At 48.7% G+C, this 18,894-nt stretch overlaps 3 protein-coding genes across 7 annotated transcripts in view; 2 read left to right on the top strand and 1 right to left on the bottom strand.

The window, feature by feature from the left end:
• Positions 1 to 18,894, top strand: part of LOC138153643 (dual specificity protein kinase CLK2) — a 106,253-nt gene that overhangs the window by 75,409 nt on the left and 11,950 nt on the right. The gene's annotated exons all lie outside the window — the stretch shown is intronic.
• Positions 823 to 9,460, bottom strand: HCN3 (hyperpolarization activated cyclic nucleotide gated potassium channel 3). 3 transcript variants are annotated; one of them, XM_069078093.1, is made up of 8 exons: positions 8,985 to 9,460; positions 6,071 to 6,500; positions 5,225 to 5,386; positions 4,382 to 4,600; positions 3,525 to 3,671; positions 2,956 to 3,196; positions 2,001 to 2,165; positions 823 to 1,616 (listed from the first exon to the last, which is right to left on the bottom strand). In XM_069078093.1, the coding sequence occupies exons 1-8, from the start codon at positions 9,281 to 9,283 to the stop codon at positions 913 to 915; spliced, it is 2,367 nt and encodes a 788-aa protein (XP_068934194.1). In that variant the 5' UTR covers positions 9,284 to 9,460; the 3' UTR covers positions 823 to 912. The 3 variants fall into 3 exon arrangements, with proteins under 3 accessions (XP_068934194.1, XP_068934196.1, XP_068934195.1); XM_069078095.1 differs by having other exon boundaries at positions 9,247 to 9,459; XM_069078094.1 differs by lacking the exon at positions 8,985 to 9,460 and adding an exon at positions 8,374 to 8,876.
• On the top strand, positions 14,357 to 18,888 carry LOC138153644 (dual specificity protein kinase CLK2-like). Of its 3 annotated transcripts, none has more exons than XM_069077932.1 (4): positions 14,357 to 14,514; positions 16,743 to 16,912; positions 17,626 to 17,845; positions 18,575 to 18,888. In XM_069077932.1, exons 2-4 carry the CDS (start codon positions 16,743 to 16,745, stop codon positions 18,686 to 18,688), a joined length of 504 nt encoding a protein of 167 aa, XP_068934033.1. In that variant the 5' UTR covers positions 14,357 to 14,514; the 3' UTR covers positions 18,689 to 18,888. The 3 variants fall into 3 exon arrangements, with proteins under 3 accessions (XP_068934033.1, XP_068934034.1, XP_068934032.1); XM_069077933.1 differs by having other exon boundaries at positions 14,358 to 14,514; positions 18,572 to 18,888; XM_069077931.1 differs by lacking the exon at positions 14,357 to 14,514 and adding an exon at positions 14,706 to 14,724 and having other exon boundaries at positions 18,572 to 18,888.

Here is an 18,894-nt window from a genome sequence, read left to right as displayed (position 1 = left end):
GGAAAAAAAAGACACCTAAAAGTAAAAACTGCCCCCACACCTACCCCAGGTGGCCCTTCCCTCCCCCTGCACGGATGGGAAACTGGAGTCTTAGTATTGCTGATAAAGCCAGGCAAGGGCCACAGAGCTGGCATGAGGAGAGAGACCCCTTCTGCTTTCCCCCTCCCCCTAAGAGAGAGGGCAATACATAAATAAATCATTAATTACCTAAGGATTCAACTGCTAGGGCTCCTAGGCTGGCACATTCATTAGGGAGGGGCTGGACGTTCCCCATCGGCACAACTGGTTAGGAGCACAGGGAGGATGTGGCTCTTTGTTCAAAAGAAGATTTTTCTACAACAAAGATAGGATTGAGGAAAGCTGGCAAGAGATCCCCATTTGGGCAAGAGGTGTTTGTATTCACTGAGAGGGCCGTAGACGGGTAGGTGCCTACAAATGGCAGTGATGAGAGCAGAGGTGGGTGCCCAAAGAAGGGGCGTGAGGCCTGTGGTTTTGGCAGTGATGAGGGAACAGGACGGTGGCCAGACTAGGCAGTGATGGGATGTCTGCCCCAAAAGGGCTCATGAGCAGAGGGATGCAGGAGCTGGGAGAAGAAGATAGCTTTCTACTTGGCAGTGATGAGAATAAGAAGATCCTTGTGCCTTGTTGAGTGGGGAAAAGGAAAAAGTGCCTATGTCTGGGAAGGTCTATGGCCAGGGGGATGCTCTGAGCAAAGGGCATTGAGATACTTCTATTTGGCAGTGATGGAGGCATGTCAGGCAGGGGGATGACCGAGCTAAGGTTTATGTAGACACTTCCACTTATCAGTGAAGGGAGACATCCACAGTGTGTGATGCTTTGTTTGTGGTACCCATCGATGTCAAAGCACCCACACCTTCTCTCACAATCAAGGTTAAATGTACCCAGGAGTTCTCACATGTTAGCAGGAAGTTGGGGGCCCCTGGTGGTACCTGGATCAGAGGCAGGAGGCCTGAGGGGTTGGGCAGTGCCTGGGATCCTAGATAAGAGCCCCGAGGGAGGCAAGTGCTCACCCCCAGAGCCCTTGCGCCCAGGGGAGCCCTCCCCAGCTGCTCGGTGAGGAAGTGAAGGTTGTGATGCTGAAAGTGGCCGTCCCCTGGGCCCTAGCCGCCGTCCACCCCCACCAGGTGGGGGACCTAACAGGGAAACCTGCGAACGACCTGCCCGGGATAAGCTGGCATGAAGAGTTCGGGCTGCTGGTGCAGGTAGGCGGGACGTGGATGCCCAAGGCCCTCGAGCCAACAAAGGGGGTCCCCGAGCAGGCACCAGCGGTGAGGCCGGTGAGCCAGCTGAGCGATGAGCAGAGCGAGCAAGAAGAGCAGCAGGAGAGTCTGGGGAGAGGGGCAGAGGGGCCCGATGGTGGGTTAGGGCAATGGCCACATTTGAAGTGACTGCAGCGGCCTGCAGTGGGGCGTGGACCAGGGGCTCCCACAGCACTGGCTTCCCACTCAGGCGAGCACCAGTGCTTGGGGCCAGCCCCCTCACTCCTCGGGCCATGTCCCGGTCATGCTGTACCAGATGCTGCTCCATGACTCCACCACCACCACTTCCTGGGCTGGGTTTTGAATGCTTCCGTTGAAGCAGGGAATTTTTCTTTCCTAAGGATGTCACAGACAAGGTGGTGTCAAAGGATGACAAGGTCTGGGCTGGTAAGGGGAGATCTTCAGAAGATGTGTCTCACACAGATGAGGTAGGCATTTATGGGGTGGCTTTGGGTACATCTTATTTGAAGTTAAAGGGGAGAGGGAAACCCTGTGCAAAATCAAAAGTAGGACAGAGAGATGGGACCTGGGCCAAGGGATGGGCCTCCAAGCTGCAGGATTTGGGGTAGAATAGGAAAGATGACACTGCTAACATGGGCAGTGGACCATGAACAGGGGGATGGATGGAAGGAAAGGCCAAATGTTTGGATTTTTGTTCAAGGGCAAAAAAACAAGGGGGGAGGGGGCCTCATCATTAAGGCAGATGAAGTGGGGACTCACCAATTCGATGGAGCCTGTCCATGGCCACTGTCTCAAAGGCTCTTCGCATCATGGGGAATTCCTCTAGCACCGCATTAAAATGATCCACACTGAGTGAGTAGAGGCGACAATAGGTGTCAGCCCTCACGCTAGCTGTTCGCCTGCCCCTAGTCAGTAGGCAGATTTCTGAGGGGAAAGGAGAGGGGCAGGGTGTCAGCATCCCATCAATCACCTGAACCCTCATATCCACTTCTTAGACTCCCCAGATATTGCTGCTCTCTACTGTAGGAGCAAAAAAGGATTGCTTTCCCTTAAGGGATAGTTAATAGAATTCTCTGAGGACATGGTATAATTTCTTTCCAATTCCTTCTAGGGTCTCTCAAATTCTCTGATAATCCCCCAGCTCCAACTAATAGGAAAGGTTCCTGGTCTCTCTTATTTTCCTATCCTCCTCTCCCTTTTTTGCTTTCTGGGGAAGAGAACATCTTACTTGGCTGCCCAAAAAGGAGTTATTGATGAGGCAGGGGTTCATGGACCACAGTTAAAGTCTTATTTTCCTACTGAATTGCCAGCCTCACACTTCTCTGTTCCTCTAGCCATTTATTATTCCTATGGGTTTATAAGCCTAGGGCATGCTGTATGTGTCTATGTGTCTCTATACTCTTTCATTCCCGGAGTACCACTAATGAGCAAACTTTTTCTCTAAGTGAAATCAGGTTCAAATGAATATCAAAGGTAGGCTTGAAAGGAAAAACCAAAAACCTCAGATCTTTTTAGTACTGCTCCCAAGATATTTTTGTTCTCACCCACTGGAGCTGCCTCTTTATGTGAGATGTCTATCTGTCAGAAGTACAGGGACATAGTGTACTCCCCCCCCAAAAAAAGCATGGAACCTAGGGCTGGTTTTGTCTTTATCTTTAAGTTTCCTTGTTTTTCCATTATGTCTTTTTCCCACTTCTCTCCCAGTCCTGCTTACCACCAAAGTAAGAGCCATCAGTGAGACGAGTGTCCCGGGCACCACGAGTCAGCACACTGAGTAATCCATGTTGGATGAAATACATCTTTCTGCCCACTGAGCCCTCACGAACCACCAGGTCACCTGGTTGAAAGACCTCAAATCGAAGTTTGGTGAGCACAGCAGTAACAAAGCTGGGGTCAGCATGAGCAAACAGGGGCATATGGGCCACCAGGCCCCTACAGGTGAAGTTAATGATCTCCTGGGAAGAGGGAGAAGGTGAGTTCAGTTAGTTTATCACCCACTAGGAAATTTTCATATTCTATGGCTGGGGAACCCCCCTCCCCATATAATTGGCTTCAAAGACCCCAATCCCCTAAGAGGAATGAGAGATAGGGTCAGTATGGGCAATATTACTCTAAGACTCTACCTTCAGAAAAGCTATCCCCAGCAGATGCTGCCCACCCTCAGAAGTTCTTACTGCTCAAAGCTCCCAATCTTTTCACACTAGAATCTCCTATCTCCCTATACTACTCAGCATCATTCAGTGCCCCATCCCCATCTCAAGAGTATTATCCCCTACCCCCTACCTCACGCAGTGGCTCACTCAGCTCTCCCAGGATGCTCTCCTCATCAAACATTTTGCCCTGATAGCGATGTTCATAGTACTCATGGATTCGCTGACGGGTATCAGCTGGCAGTTTGTGGAAGGACATGTACTGCTCCACCTGCTTATACTGGAGGCACCAGCCCCACCCAGACAAGGGCCATCAACACAGGGATATGGACACATTGACAAAGACAAGAACATAAGGACACAGGGACATAAAGGGATATGAGGACATGGATATGTAAACATGAATATGGAGACCCACACAGACATGAACTCAGGTGCACAGAGACAGATATGGGAATATGAAAATAGAGACAGGGTCAGGGACACACAGGGAGAGACAGACATGAGGACATAGAGACACAAGGAAAAATAGAGGAAAGGAGATACAGCAAGAGCATATACCCAAAGGCATATGTGGGCACAGAGACAACAATCATAAGATCACACAGAAACAGAGATATGGAAACAAAAGTCAAAAGGCACAGACAAGAAGGCATGAGTACAAAGATATAAACACAGGGATACACAAGGGTTAGAGAATGGAATTAGTGAAAGATGTCATGGGTAAAGTACAAGGGGACACAGACACAGATATACCCAGGTAAGAAGAAACTTGGAACCACAGCCAAGGGGACAGAGACCTCCCCAAATACAAGAAAACAATTTGGAGACATAAAGCAAATAGACGTGGAGAAGGAGGGGGGTGGCAAAGATGTGGAGACCCAAAAGGGTACAGTTTAGAATGGGCATCCAAATAGGATGTCCAGTTCCCAGCATTCTGCACAAATTGGGTTCACCTCCACCTCCACCCCTCTTTTCACCCTTGCTGACCTTCTCTTGATACTGGCGACGGGAGGAGTCAAGAGACTGGATGAGGGCAGTGGCATGACCAATGAACATAGCATAGCATGTGGCACCCACAATCATGCTAAGCATGGTGAGCCAGACATCTGGCATGCCCTGAGGTGCTTGTTGTCCATAGCCTATGCATAGCATGTGGCTCATGGCTTTGAAGAGGGCATGAGAATACTGGCGGCCCCACGAGTGGTTCTGAGGAAAAAGAGAATGAGGTTGAGTCACTAAGGGCCTGGATCTCTTACCCTCTAAACTTCTCTTGCTCTTAGACATTGATTCAACAGCTTCTTTGCCTTGCCCCTAACACCACAGACAGAGTTATGGTATTATGGACATTGAAAACAATCCAGGGTGGGGAGTTTTTCTCCTTGGAAAAAGTGATGCCCACGAGGAGGAAAATAAGATTCCCTACAGTTAAATAGTAGCATGATCAGGGTCCAGATGGGCTTGGGAAATCACAAAAGAATGACCAACCCCCAAGGGCCATGCAAGCATATTGGGAGAGAAAGTAGTGGTAGTTTTCCTGGCCTTCTGCTTCTCCTCATTCCCCTCACCTCTTTCTCCTCTCATCCTACCCAGTGCTTAGCATTATGTCTGGTACATAGTAAGCACTTGATATATGTTGATTTATTGGTCCTTTCTTCTTCCTTCACATATCTTCTTCCTCCCTTTATGCATCTTTTCCCACTCTTGTCTCTCTCTCCATCATGCCTTACCATAAGCCAGCTCATGCTCCTACCCACCCCTAGCAGTGTAAGAGAGACCTAAGAGTGACCCCTGGCAGCCCAGGGGATAATGAGGAAGAAAGAAGTGTCTCACCACCATGTGGTTGATGGAGACCCAGCAGTCAGGAGGAAAGTCCTGGAGCATTGGGACCAGGAATTGTAGGCAGCCATCCCAGTGACACAACAGTAGCATCATCCCAATGAGATTGAAAATCCGAACCACAGCACTGGCCAGGTCATAGGTCATGTGAAAGATCTGGGGGGAGGAATGTGTGCAGGGGTATGGTCAGGGTCACCTCTCTCTTGGTCCCTGCCCCCTTCACAATTTTGCAAATATTTCTAGTTTTTCTGTCCTTGGGTTACTCTGCCTAATTACCCCCTACATATGTATCCTACAGTTACCACTACAGGCATAACCCTAGAGAGGGTAATAAGATACCTTAGAGCCCTTAATAAATGTATATGAAAGAATTATTACCATCATCCTTACAATGACTAAAAGGAGGGTAGAGGCAAGTGAAATATGTACAGCATTTTGCAAACCCTATAACTCCATATAAATGTTAACTATTATTCCTATTAGGAGAAAGGAAGACTCTGAATCCAGTCAGCATCTTTCACATTCTTATAATCCCCTGATCTATCTCTTATTTTGGTCTTCCCCCTTCTCTCCCTTAGATCTGACTAGCTTTTATAGCAGTAGTTTTGTACTAAAAACCATCAATCCAACCAAGATACCAGCATCTTCCTATAGTTCTACCTTCAGAAACTTTCTCCCAGCCCTCTTTCTGGTAAGAACAATAAACCCCCAAAACCTCTCTCTCTTCTTCCCAACGCCTGATGATGGAAGAGACCCTACCTTGAAACCCCACCCACTTCTTGAACTCTTTGTTCCCCATTGGATGAGATAAATCCCACCCTGCCCACCTCCCCACCCCACCTCCTCCCACTGGTGGATGTATCTGATGAGGCGGGAGAGGCGGAGCAGCCGAAGAAGGCTAAGGATCTTGGTGAATCGGACAATTCGAAGGGCCCGGGCTGTCTTGTAAACCTCAGCATCCAATCGTGGTTCCAACTCAACCACAAGGAAGATGTAGTCCACTGGAATGGAGGAGATGAGATCCACCAGAAACCAAGTGCGGAGGTAGCGAGTGCGGATGGCATGGGGAGCCAGAAGAATCTCTGCTCCTTCTTCAACCACAATCCCTGTCCTGAAGTTCAGCACCAGGTCCAGCAGGAAAAAGGTGTCAGAGAGGACATTGAAGACAATCCAGGGTGGGGAGTTTTCCTCCTTGAAAAAGGTGATGCCCACGGGAAGGACGATAAGATTCCCCACCATTAATAGTAGCATGATCAGGTCCCAGTAAAATCTAGTGGGAAAGGAAGAGGAGTGAGGACTCTAAGCACTCCTTTCTCTTACATGATCCACTTGTGTCTCATTCTCTCCTGTCTCCAGGTTTTTAAAGTATTTTCTTCCCCTTTCTGGTGCCTCCCATCTCCTCAGTCCTGTGTAATAATCCCCTCTCTAGGATGGATTTCCTAGATCTGTTCTCTACATTCTCTCACTGTCCATGCCAGCTGCATTATAACCCTTTGTCTCTCTTTCTCTGGGTCTATAAAAGTGGGAAAGGTGATAGAGTTGTCCTATTTCTCCCATAATAATGGGAAGTTTCTAAGGGCAAGAACAACATCTTTATGGAGAAACTTTCTATACCACCATACTTATAAGCATTATTACACATAAAGTTTCAACAAATATCCCTGGCCTCTCATCCTTTCTAACTCCTTCCATCCACTGATATCCCAAATGAGTATGAGGCTAGGCTGGGAGAGGAGAGATCAGGAATAAAAAGGAATGGAAACTCCCTTATCCAAAGGGATTTTTTTTTCTTTTTGGAGGGCAGTTGGGGTTAAGTAACTTGCCCAAGGTTACACGGCTAGGTTTTTTTTGTGTGGGTGTTAAGTGTCGAACTCCGGTCCTCCTGACTTCGGGCAGGCGCTTTTACTCACTGTGCCACCTAGCCGTCCCCGAAAAGGAATTTTTTTTAATTGCCTAGTCTTTCCAGGGATGTGACTCAGTCCTAGGTGCTTCCCACCATCTAACTTCCAGACTTTCTATTTGAGGCAATCAAGAGGACCCTCAATTTCTAGGAGCCGAAATAAGAGAGGGCAATTTGCATTTTGTTTGCAATTTATTTAGAAGTTCATTATATTTTCCTCTCTATATAGATACCAGCATCTTCCTATAATTCTACCTTCAGAAACTTTCTCCCAGCCCTCTTTCTGGTAAGAACAATAAACCCCCAAAACCAAAACCCCTTCAATCCTGCTTCTCTCCTCAGTGCCTCTAATTATTTCACCATTTTATCCTTCTTACATCTAGACTCTTTTATTGCTGGATTCCAGCCATTCAGCCCCTTTCCCTCCCACCTCAGTGGTAAATACCTTTTATACTTTAAAATGAACAAAAAAACTGAGCCAGCTCCGTTATTCTACCATACTTTGTACCTTTCTTATCTCCTAAAGGACACCCGAGTTTGTACCAGAAGCTGGGAGAGGAGTGAGAGCACTTTCAAGCAAAATAGGATCTTCACAGCCTGAGTCACTCACAGGCAGTCACACGCCCAGCGGGTGATACATTGGGGAGGCTAAGGAGGGGCCACATGGTTAGAAGTGAAGTGGAGGGGTGAGGGGAACAATATACAGGCAACTAGAGGCAATACAAATGAATAGTGAAATTGCTAGTGGAGGAGAGTAAGACACAGTAATGTGTTAATGGACAAGGAAAATGCAGCTGTGGTATTAGTGAGGGCCCTGGCAGAAGAGAGAAGGGGAAGAAATGGAGAGAACAAAGAGGGGGGGGCAGGATAGGGAATGTGTCAAGATTTAAAGTAAATCATGTGTGGGGAGTTAAAAAATGTACATCCATTGCTACAATTGGGTCTAATTGCTCTGGATCCACTTCCAACCTTTATACCCTAAATTTAGGTGCTACTCCCAAATTCTTTCCCCATCCAAGAGCTGTCCTTCACTTTCCACAAGGGACATCTTCCTCTTACAGCAATGTGGAGTTGGAGATCCAACCTCTAAAAAATGGGCTAGAAGGGTTCTGACTGTTCAACCCCCCCTTAACTTCCCGGATTTAAGGAACATACTGGGCAGTGCCCCTGACACCCATGGCCAGCCTCCAACGTTCCACTTCTCCGCGGCCCCCCCCCCTCCCCTAGACCTCGCGCTACTCGCCTTCAGCACCAAGGACAGCGCCCAAAAGACTGCTTTGATCTTTCTCCCTCTCCCATCCGACTAATCCCATGTAGTGTCCCCAAGATTTCTCTTCCTAGCCCCGCGGTGGCTTCCAGTAGGTGGGAGGTCAAAAGGGTGAGAGCCTTGCCTGTCTCTAGTGGCCCCCGGGAACCTCCCTCCTGATTTCCAAACACTAGGACTGGAATCTAAGTAACCCCAGGAGTCCCCACCCTACTGGCTCTTTCTAGGACCGGAAGATACCGTCGAGGGTGGAGCTGGGACCCCCAAGACCGGAAATACCTGTTCCCCACCACCACCCCAGCTGTCTTTCCCACAGCTGCAGCAATCCCAACGAAAATGGGACCAGCACCCTCGAAGACCAGGAGTCTACACAATGGTGGTGGTGGTGGGGAGGGGGACAGGCTGTCTACTGGGCCCAGCGGCCATCCTTGCCCACTTAGTGACCCTCCGCCGGCCCGGAAATGACGAGTCCGTCAGGGATGGGCAGGGTCCAAGGCCCCCCGGGTATCCCTGGGACCTGCAGTATCTGACCATTGGTCAGACGGGGCGGGGTCCCCTGGGTCCCCGGAATCTCCCCGGGCCCGCGGTACCGAAAGTCACTGTAGGGATGGATGATCCAGACTCCGGCTGACTTGACCCGCTCCTGCTCTATCTCCACTGCCTTGTGGCTGCCGAACACCCGAAGGGAGAACTTGTTGACGGCTGGCTGCAGCAGGGCCCCGAGCTGCCGCCGCATCGGCCCGGGCCCCCGTTCAGGCCCTGGTACGGGCGAGGGTCCTGGGACGGCGGCAGCCGGACCGGGAGCAGGCGGGGGGGCCGCCTCCAGCCCCGGGGTGCCTCCATCTCCCGCACCTACTGTTGCTGCCGCGGGCCGCTGCTCGGAATCCATGGTGGCAGTCCACCCCCTTCCCCTTCACAGCCTTGGCCTCCCCGTCCCCAACCAGGCCATCGCGACGCCGCCCCCGCTCCCGCAGCCCCGGGAGCCAGAGCGGAGCTCTAGCCTAGCCGGAGCGGGAGCCGGGGCGCAGCCCCGAGGGCTAGGAGCGGAGGCGGCGGGGCGGGCAGTGGCTCCCAGCTGCGGACGCTTGGGGCGGAGGGGGTGTGTGTGACGGGCGGGGAGCGGGGCGGAGACCCGGCTGGCAGCTGGAGGGGAGCGCACGCCCCCAGGCGGGAGCTGAAGGGAGGTGGGGGGTGGCGGGCTGTGTTCAGTGGTCCAGGAGACTGGGAGGGCCGGGTCTCCACCGCCCAGAAGCGGGGTGGGGCGGGGTCCAGTGCAGGGTCGGAGTCTCCGAGTGTCGTTGCAACGCCCTGACAGAGCTGAATAAAGAGCGTGTCTGACTGGAAAGCCTGGGAGGCGTGGGGAGCTGCTCGAATCCCGGGGTTCTAGATTGGGGCTGTCGCTGCCTCGGCAGAGGGAGGGAAGAGAGAGTCGTGGAGGTAGACTGTCCTCCCTCTACAACCGTAGGCAATGTCCTGGACCCCGACCTCAGTCTACCGCCGTATTTACGACCCTTCATCTTGCCCCTAGGCCTGTCTCCTAGTCCTGACCTTCCAGCCTTAGATTCGGACCTATCCTCCTGCTCATAATCCATCATTCCCTCACTGCCACCACCTGCTAGCTACTCTGCTACTCTCCTACCTCTTGCTCTCAGGCTCACCTCTCTTGCCAATGACCCCTGAGCCTTCTCAGCCGCTGGTTGTCCACTACCCATCAACTTACACGATTTGTGAATAATGTTGGACTCGGAGTCCGGAGGACCCAAGTTCACATACCGCCTCAGGCATTCGCTAACTGCTTAACCTCTCTGTCTCAATTTCCTCATCTGTAAAATAGAAGTAAAAATAGAACCTACATCACAGGGTTGTTGTGAGGATCAATGAAACGTGTGAAGTGCTTTGCCAGTCTTAAAGCACTATATAAATGCTATGAACCCCAGCTCCTTTCTTTTTGCCCATAACCTTCCCATACTACTCCCAACCCATCTTTTCCTGTCTATTATCCTCCATGTAGCCTTGTCTCCTATCATCCCTGACACCAGACCTCCACGTCAGCCCTTTGCCCTCCTGCCCATTACTAGTCCTCCTTCCAATGATCCTCTACCCTATCCCCAGGTCCCCTAATTGGGCCTTCTTTAGGCCTCACCCACCACTCTATATCTAACCTTGCTTCAGCCCACTGCATTGGTAATCAGAGGTCCTGGGTTTGAATCTTGGATATCCCACTTGCTATCTGTGTGACACAAGCAAGTAATTTCCTCTTTGTGGGTCTCAGTTTCTCCATCTTTAAAATAAGAAGGTTGGAACAAGAGTCTTTTCTGATCTAAATCCTATGGTCAATTTCTGACCATTTTTCACTGGAACAATCCTCAGCCGACTTCATCAGATTTTATCTTTATCTCTTTTTCATAATGAATATTTCAGGTTAATCTCAGCTCCCCTTCTGACATTTCCTCAATTCCTTCTATCCTATGCTTGATGCTCTTTTTAAAAAAAATTATAAACATGACAGTCAACAAACACAAATATTACAATATACAAAAATGATTGCATGTCAACCTATGAACTTCTATGAGTTTTTAATATATATATAACAAAGTAGTAACTGACACTCCTTTTCCAAACTCTTATCTCTATGCTTCTAGTCCATTTTTTACTCTTCCGACCCCAAGTTCCACTTCCAACTTTCTTCAGTCTTCTGTTCTTCTATTCTGTATCTGAGCCTTTACTCCTCAGCCTCCCAACCCTCCTCTCTCTAACCAGCCTCCTCTGTGCTTTTCTGAGTAATGGTGGAGGGGTTTGCTTCCCTACTTTCAGGCCCCAGATCTGCCATCTCATCCTTTCTCTTGACCCTTCCTCCTCTGTGCTTTGACAAAGTTGCTTCAGTAGTTAGAAGCTCTATAAGATCTGACTATAAAATTTTTGGCTGTCTGAAAACCACTTATAGAGAACACTTAATGAGTGTCCATCACTATTCTAGAGATGGTGGTGAATGGTAGAGCCTTCTACCTAACTTCCTTGGGCCAGTAGATACTACACACACATTGGCAATGTGAGAGGGAATAGGATTGATGGAATTAGAGAGATATTCTTCTGCCTCCAGCTTTTTTAGGGACCTCCCAATGTCTGGTGTTTACTTATGAGGTGGAGAAAGTGAGAGTCCTTCCTACCCAGTGGGTCATCAGTCAGTGAGTAAATACTTCTAATAAACACTGTGTGCCAGGCACTGTGCTAAGCATTAGTATACACAAAGAGTCAAAAGACAGTCCTTGCCCTCAAGGAGCTTGAAATCTAATGGAGGAGACAACAAGCAAATAAACATGTAGCAACAAGTTATATAGAGGACAAATAGGAAGTAAATAAGAGAGGGGAGGCATTAGAATTGAGGGCTTGGGAATGGCTTCTAGTAGAAGATGGGATTTTAATTGGGACTTAAAAGGAATCAGAGAAAGCCAGTAAGCAGATATACAGAAGAAGAGAAACCCACAGATTCTCAGCTAGGAGAGACTTGGATCCTTTAAGGAGGTAGATGAGATTAAGAGGCAGGGGGCAATGTCACCAAACTTTTTTTCAGTCAGTGCCTGGCACTGTGCTGAGTGCTGGGGATACAAGGAAAGGCAAAAATAAAAATACCTGCCCTTAAGGAGCTTACATTATAATGGGGGAGACAATATGGAGACAACTATATTTACAAGGTTATACAATGTAAATTGGAGATAATCTTTGAAAAATGGCACGGGCTTGGGGAACACTGGCAAAAGGCCTCTCTGCAGAACTTGAGATTTGAGCTGAGTCTTGAAGAAATCCAGGGAATATGAAGGTGGCGATCATGAGGGAGAGCATTCCAGGTATGGGGGATAAGTTGGTGAAAAGACATGGAAGTTGAACCTATGATGATTCTGTATGCAGCCTGGCACAGGCTTGCAATACCTCATAGAGCAGCTAGTTGGAGCAGCGGATTAGAGCACTGGACCAAGAGTCAGGAAGACCTAAATTCAAATCAGAATGGAGAGACCCTTACAAGTTGTGTGACCCTATGCAAGTCACTTGTTTGCCTCAGTTTTCTCATCTCTAAAATGGGCATAATAATAGTACCTATAAGGGTTGTATCAAATGAGATAATTGTAAAATATTCAGCATAGTGCCTAGCACATAAGTGTTATATGAATGATAGCTATTATTATTATTTATTAGAATCAACTCTTCTGGCTCAATACTCCTGATGTTTTACCCTGCTCTGCTGGCTCCCATCTTTTGGGGCTAGAGTTGAAGAGGCATGATGGACAACAGTGCAAGAATTCTATTCTGCTTTGACATCATAGCTTCTGGCATTCTCCTTATAAGACAGCTGAACCTTTTTAACAGACCCAGGCCTAAGAGAATAGGCTGAGGAATGAGTGAGTTGGCCTGGCCTCCCACTAACCTCTGTATACTTTCCTGGGATACCTGGACCTCTCACTTCTCTTTCATTTATTTTTCTAAGGCATCTTTAATTTGTAAATAAATAAAAGATGTAAAAAAAATTTGTTTCAGTGATAGAAAGATATATTGAGTACCTCTGAGAATCTTACAGTCTCATTGGGTAGATAATATGTTTGGATCATATTCTCCAAAATCTGGAGAACTTAAAGGGGAGCAATAGTGCAGTGAAAGCACAGGGCCTGGAGTTAGAAAATCTGAGTTTTAACTTCTGCCTCTGCAGAAATGTGATCTTGGCTGACTCAAAACCTCTCTAGGATTCAGTTTCTTCCTGTGAAAAATAGGGCAAATATTTGTACTTACTTCACAGGGTTACTGTGAGGATTAAATAAAACAATGTATGTCAAGCATTCTATAAATTGTAACACTACATAAATTCAAGCTAGTATTACATAATTATGTTGTTCCATCAAAATAGTAACCACGTCTTCACCTGAAACAGTGCTCTCAGCACCTGATAAGGGCCAAATAAATGTCGAAATGAATTGAATGAGGGGCATCAGCGCCTACACTCACCCTTCTCTATTTGGTTCCACTAAGAAATATTTGTGATACTCATCCTCATTTATATTCCTAAACCGAAGCTTGAAAACCTGAGACAAAGCAGGAAAATAAAATCTGGTGATAAGAAAGCTTGGGATTGTGCCCTCTTTTAGCACTCGTCCAGATACATTGTCCTACGTGCCTTAGTTTCTAACCTACCCCGAGGGGGATGCAGTTAGACGGCCGGAAATTGATGGAGGTGGTAGTCTATGGCTGTTGCTCTTTCCCAAGATCTTTCCCGGAAGATCTTGGGGTGAAGGGTGGAAGGGAAGAGACCCATTTCCACTTTGACTGGAGGAAAACTAAGCCCACAACGGAGGAAGAAGGCTCAGGATGAGTACCTAATTGCAGGAGCTGCAGGATGCTAATTGGGGCACTATACTATGCCGCACAGCCCAGCACTCGCGTCCGCTGCTGAGGACACAGGAGGATCTCAAAGCACTTTCTAGGATCGACCCAAGACTCAGACCAGAGAAGCTTTCGGTCGGTGCAGGAGTGACGGCGACGAGGAAAAGAAAGAGCGTAGGAAGGATGTGGCTGACGCCTCGCTGGCACCCCCGACCGCCGGCCCGCCCGCAGGCATGCACCGGATCCACCGGCTACCTTCCATCACCCTCCACAGGCCATTTCCTCCTCCTCTTCTTCCTCGACGAGCGAGTTCCCGCGAGTAAACGTGAAGACGACGGCGACGTGCGCGACCCCGACGGGAGGAGTCGGAGGGAGCTGGGAAGGGACGCAGGACGTGCGTGCGTGCTCGCTCGCGGCGGCGGCGGCGGAGTGGAGCGGCCGGAGCCGGAGCCGGGGCCGGGGGCCGGAGCCGGAGCCGTGGCCGGGGCCAGGCCCGGGGTGGGAGGCGAGCTGCGGGCGGCACGGAGGCGATAGATCCCAGGGGGGCGGGAGAGGGCCGGGCGGAAGCAGAACCGAGCGCAGCGGGGCCCAGGGCCGGGTTCGGTGGGTCCGAGGACCCTGGTTGCGTGGGTAGGGAGGGAGGGAGGAGCCGCAGACCGTCGCCGCGGGGGGTGGGGGCCGGTCTCCGGCCGCAGCGCCGCCGCCATCACGGACTTCCTGTGGGACAAGCGCACGGGCCTCGCAGCCAGAACGGTGAGCGCGCGGGTTGGCGGGGCACGGGCGCGAGCGGCAAGATGGCGGGCGCGGGGGCGCGCGCCGCGGGGAGGGCCGGGGACTGGGGGTGCGGGGCCCAAGTGGGGCTGGGGTCGCGGCGGTGCAGGAGGGCGAGGGCTGTTGCTAGCTGTTCAGGGGAAAAGCAAGGGTGTGGGAGTGGACTGGCCCTGGCCCGTGGGCAGCCGGAAGGTATGGGGGAGGGGGGCTCGGACAGAAGTGACCTGGGGGGGGCGGGTCAGAGACCGAGGTGTGGCGAGGGATGGGGCGGCGTGGACAGCGCGCGTTAGGAGGAATTAGGCTGGGTCTTCTAGACCACAGGGTGCTGTTGCACGTCGGCAGCTCCTTGGGCCGTGATTGCTTGAGCAAGTAAAGAAATAAAAGAGACTTAGAAGTTGGTCGTGTAGTAGCTTGTAGGAGGGAGGTGCTCTGTAGGAGACGTCTAGGTGCAGTTGAGGTGGACTAGGACTAGGTTGAAATGGAGGAGGGTTCTCAGTGTTTGGGAATTATAAAGATTCGTACAAGTCTAAACTTACGAAAGTAAGTTGTAAGTACATTGTCTCAGTTATTATAACTTTGAGAGGTAGGATGAAGGAGGGGTAACTAGAGTCCTAAGGAAACAACATCGTCTTATTGTGTCCTTGATTTTCTTCCCAACCCCCAGACCAGGAACCTAGCCAGATATCAGTCTCCTCAGTTCAGAGTTGGGCTGAGAGTGAGGAGAAACTCAGAATATGACCCAGATGTCTAAGTACTGTAATGGAACTCTTACCACATGGAATCTTCTGCTCCTGAAGCAGTCTCTCCTCTCCCATTCTCCCTCTCCCCTCTTCTCTCTTTCTCCCTCTGTCTCCCTCTCCTCCCCCCTGCCTCCCTCTTGCTCTCTTCTCTCTTTCTCTCCCTTTCTCCCCTCTTCTCTATCTCTCTTTCCAACCTCATTCACTTGTGACTGCTATTTCCCTCTGAAAGTTTCTGGCAATTGGCTTTTGGGGAACAGGGAGAAAGAAGATCACTGTTCCTCCTCCTCCTTCCTCCCACCCTTCCATGGCAGCTGGGGGGGGGGGTAGTCAGATCTTTGCCAAGAAGTGCTGATATCAGTTTTTAAAAACAGCTATTTTTCATGCCTTCTGAACATAAGAGAAGGATGGCCTGCTGGAAAGCAGACTCCAGCTGAGGGCTCTCTAAAGAAAACATTCTAAGAAAGATGGGGGGACAACTCCAGTTATACCTTACAGTCCTAGGACTCAGATCCCTAGAACTGTGATAGCAAATTGACAGTGTTTATTCAATATTCATTCTGTACAATTATCTGAATCCTGCATAGGTAAGAGGGTAGTAGAGTATTGGCAAAGGAAATTAGATATAAAATTGTTAAGATTCTTGTCCTCGACGTACTTATAGTCTAGTTAAAGAAACAGTATGAACACATAATGAAATTGTCACTTAAGCAATATACTTTGAAAATGTGCTATATTCTATATAAGCAAAACTAGTTTAACACAGATCTGTTCTGTGTTGTAACCCATCCAAAAATGAGCCATAGAAAGGCCCCATAGTTATAATCTTATTTATAAGTCTTTCAACCTCTATCCAACAAATGTTTATTAAGCACCTACTATGTGCAAATTACTGTGGTAAATGCATGGAGAGGAGTAAAGATTAAAAACCTTCTGTGGAGAATATAATCAAGGAAGGGAATAGGACACAAATATCTGTTAATACATGGTAACATACGTGCAAAACTTCATAGTGTTGAGTTGGGAAAGATTGAGGAAAGTTCATGAAGAAGGAAATGTTTAAGCTTGGCTTTAAAGTATGAGTAGAATTTCAATAGGTAGAGAAGAAACTGGGGATATCATTCCAGGAATAAAGGGTAATTTGAGCAAAAGTAGACCCAGAAGGCCATATTATGTATGTTTCAACAAGTGAAAGCTTACAGTGCAAAGGGGAATCAAGGTGGAAGAATAATCCAGGTAGGGTTATTTATGAAAATCTTACTGAAATTTTCAGCTAGATTGGGAAGAAGGAGAGGGTATCACTGGTGAAGTGAAATGATAGACACAAAGACAGGAACAAATATATTGTAGTTGATAAAGAAGGCTATTTAGGAAATTGATTATTAACACCACACATCTTTGTAGGAGAGACATAAAGATTGGTGTTTGCCATGAAACTTTGCCTCTCTCACTTGTCTCCTTCTCTTTTCTCAGATGCCTCACCCCCGAAGATACCGCTCTTCAGAGCGGGGCAGCCGAGGCAGCTACCATGAACATTACCGCAGTCGAAAACATAAGCGACGGAGAAGCCGCTCTTGGTCCAGCAGCAGTGACCGAACTCGGCGGCGCCGGCGAGAAGACAGCTATCATGTCCGTTCTAGGAGGTGAGGAGCTAGGAGGTGCTTATGCAAGTCAAAGTAGAATTTTTAAAAGTCAGCAGAAATGCATATTTGCAAAATTGCTATAACTTTGTAAACCTTGCAGCTGTTATAGTATCAACAGTATTTACTGAATACCCATTCTAAACAGAGATCTTGAATATGGGTAGGAAGATGGGAGTGAATATTGATGAGAAAAATTAGATATAAAATAGTTAAGATTCTTGTCTGCAGTGTAGTTGAAGAAACAACACACACATAAAATGATTGTGATTTAATAAGATAGGTCAGTGAGAATGCTGGTAATATGGATAAGAAGTGGAGTTCTTCACGATAAGTACCTGAAAAGAGGTTGATTTTCAGTGCCTTATAAAGGAGGGGATGAAAACAGGTCAAGTGGATTTTGTTTTTTTGTAGTATGTTTTTGAGGGGCTGGGTGGTGCTTGTATGTGTGTGGGGGTGTTCTCTGGATATTTTCTTATCTCTACTGGACCTTGGGCTCCTAAGATGACTAGGAGGAGGTTTGATAGCTATTTTCTAGTAATAAAATGCCTCTTTTTGTCCTTACTAATGGAGAAAACTGGAGAAGAGAGGGAGACTTGACTACTGTGTTGTTTGACATCACCTGGGTATGGCAGAGCATATATAAGAGAATGGGGAAAGATGCCCTTCTTATATCGGATTGGTTTAGTCTTTATTACTTCTTTCTGTCCTGTCAGCTATGATGACCACTCTTCTGACCGGCGGGCTTATGACCGACGATATTGTGGCAGCTATAGGCGTGACTATAGCCGAGAACGAGGGGAACCTTACTATGAAGCTGAATATCGACATTCCTATGAGTACCATCGGGATGACAGCTACCGTAGCCAACGAAGTAGTCGTAGGAAACACAGGCGACGGAGACGGCATAGCCGGACATTCAGCCATTCATCTTCGGTGAGTAATCAACACTATCTCTTTTCTCCCCATTCTTCAAGATTCTTAGGATTCTGGGTAAGTAGGAAATAACCTTGTTTTAAACTGTGCTCTGGGGTGTGGATACTGTGGTGGGCACTAGGCCAGTCCTCTTCCTCTGAAACTCTGGCGCTTGAAGGACACCAGGACATTAGATCTTGGATTATATCAACACTGTGCATTTATGCTCACTAAATGCCCTCTTTGGCATACTATACCTGCTGTTCTTAGGATGATCAGCTCTATTCTGAATGCCTTGACTGCTTTTTATTATTTAATAACAATAATTTATAATAAAGTGAGGCCTTGCTTTGGGATATGCCTTTCTCCCTCAGGCTTTGGGCTCTGTACCCATCTCTGTGGGGGGAATTGATGGGGGATAGGGTAAATCTCTGCCCCATGGAGGAGACATTGTTGTCTGTCATGGGACTGTGGGTGACTATAGCAACTAAACCACTTCTTTGCTCTACCCCATCCCTCCTTCTGACCCCACTTTGGGTTTGGGGACTTGGGATTGTACGTCGCTCTCTCTTCTGTCCCCAATCTGCCTTATTACATCTGACGTATTACCTTCCGCTGTCCCCCATCATCGTTTGTCCCCCTTGGCTGGGCGCCTGTGACCGGTGGCCCCTCTACCATTCACCCCGCCTCCTTTCGGCCCCCGCTCCGACACCTGGCTCGCTCCTACCCCCCACCGCCCCCTGACAGCAGCACAGCAGCCGGAGAGCCAAGAGTGTGGAGGACGACGCTGAGGGTCACCTCATCTACCACGTCGGGGACTGGCTACAAGAGCGATGTACAAGCCAAATCGTAACAATCCTATAGCTTGTAATGGTCCTATAAACATCTTAACCTCCCCTGTGCCAACCCAAGTCACTGCCTCTTCTGTCTCTTCTCTGTGATGTTTGTCATATGGGTGGTTAGAGTTGTTATTATAAATTGATCCCTATAGCCCACTTCCAGCTCTTCTGACCCTGGGTTTAGGTGGTGGGAATAAGTCAGGGGTCTTCTCCAATGACTATCTATCCCCC

This window comes from Petaurus breviceps, unplaced genomic scaffold (genome assembly GCF_028583685.1).
Source record: "Petaurus breviceps papuanus isolate PSGF00001 unplaced genomic scaffold, PetGlider_PUasm1.0 91023, whole genome shotgun sequence".
In the NCBI taxonomy this organism is placed as follows: Eukaryota; Metazoa; Chordata; class Mammalia; order Diprotodontia; family Petauridae; genus Petaurus; species Petaurus breviceps.
The sequence above is the reverse complement of the archived record's forward strand: the minus strand, read 5'-3'. Positions and strand labels throughout refer to the sequence as shown.

What these genes read in the sequence shown, in the direction of transcription:
- HCN3 (XM_069078093.1), bottom strand. Translation starts at nt 9,283, where the DNA reads ATGGATTCCGAGCAGCGGCCCGCGGCAGCAACAGTAGGTGCGGGAGAT. An exon ending in ACATCCACCAGTGGGAGGAG is followed by an intron (nt 5,387 to 6,070) that starts GTGGGGTGGGGA and finishes TCCTCCCCCCAG; the next exon opens with ATCTTTCACATGACCTATGA. An exon ending in GTCGCCAGTATCAAGAGAAG is followed by an intron (nt 3,672 to 4,381) that starts GTCAGCAAGGGT and finishes TGGTGCCTCCAG; the next exon opens with TATAAGCAGGTGGAGCAGTA.
- LOC138153644 (XM_069077933.1), top strand. Translation starts at nt 16,743, where the DNA reads ATGCCTCACCCCCGAAGATACCGCTCTTCAGAGCGGGGCAGCCGAGGC. An exon ending in TATCATGTCCGTTCTAGGAG is followed by an intron (nt 16,913 to 17,625) that starts GTGAGGAGCTAG and finishes CTGTCCTGTCAG; the next exon opens with CTATGATGACCACTCTTCTG. An exon ending in CATTCAGCCATTCATCTTCG is followed by an intron (nt 17,846 to 18,571) that starts GTGAGTAATCAA and finishes GCCCCCTGACAG; the next exon opens with CAGCACAGCAGCCGGAGAGC.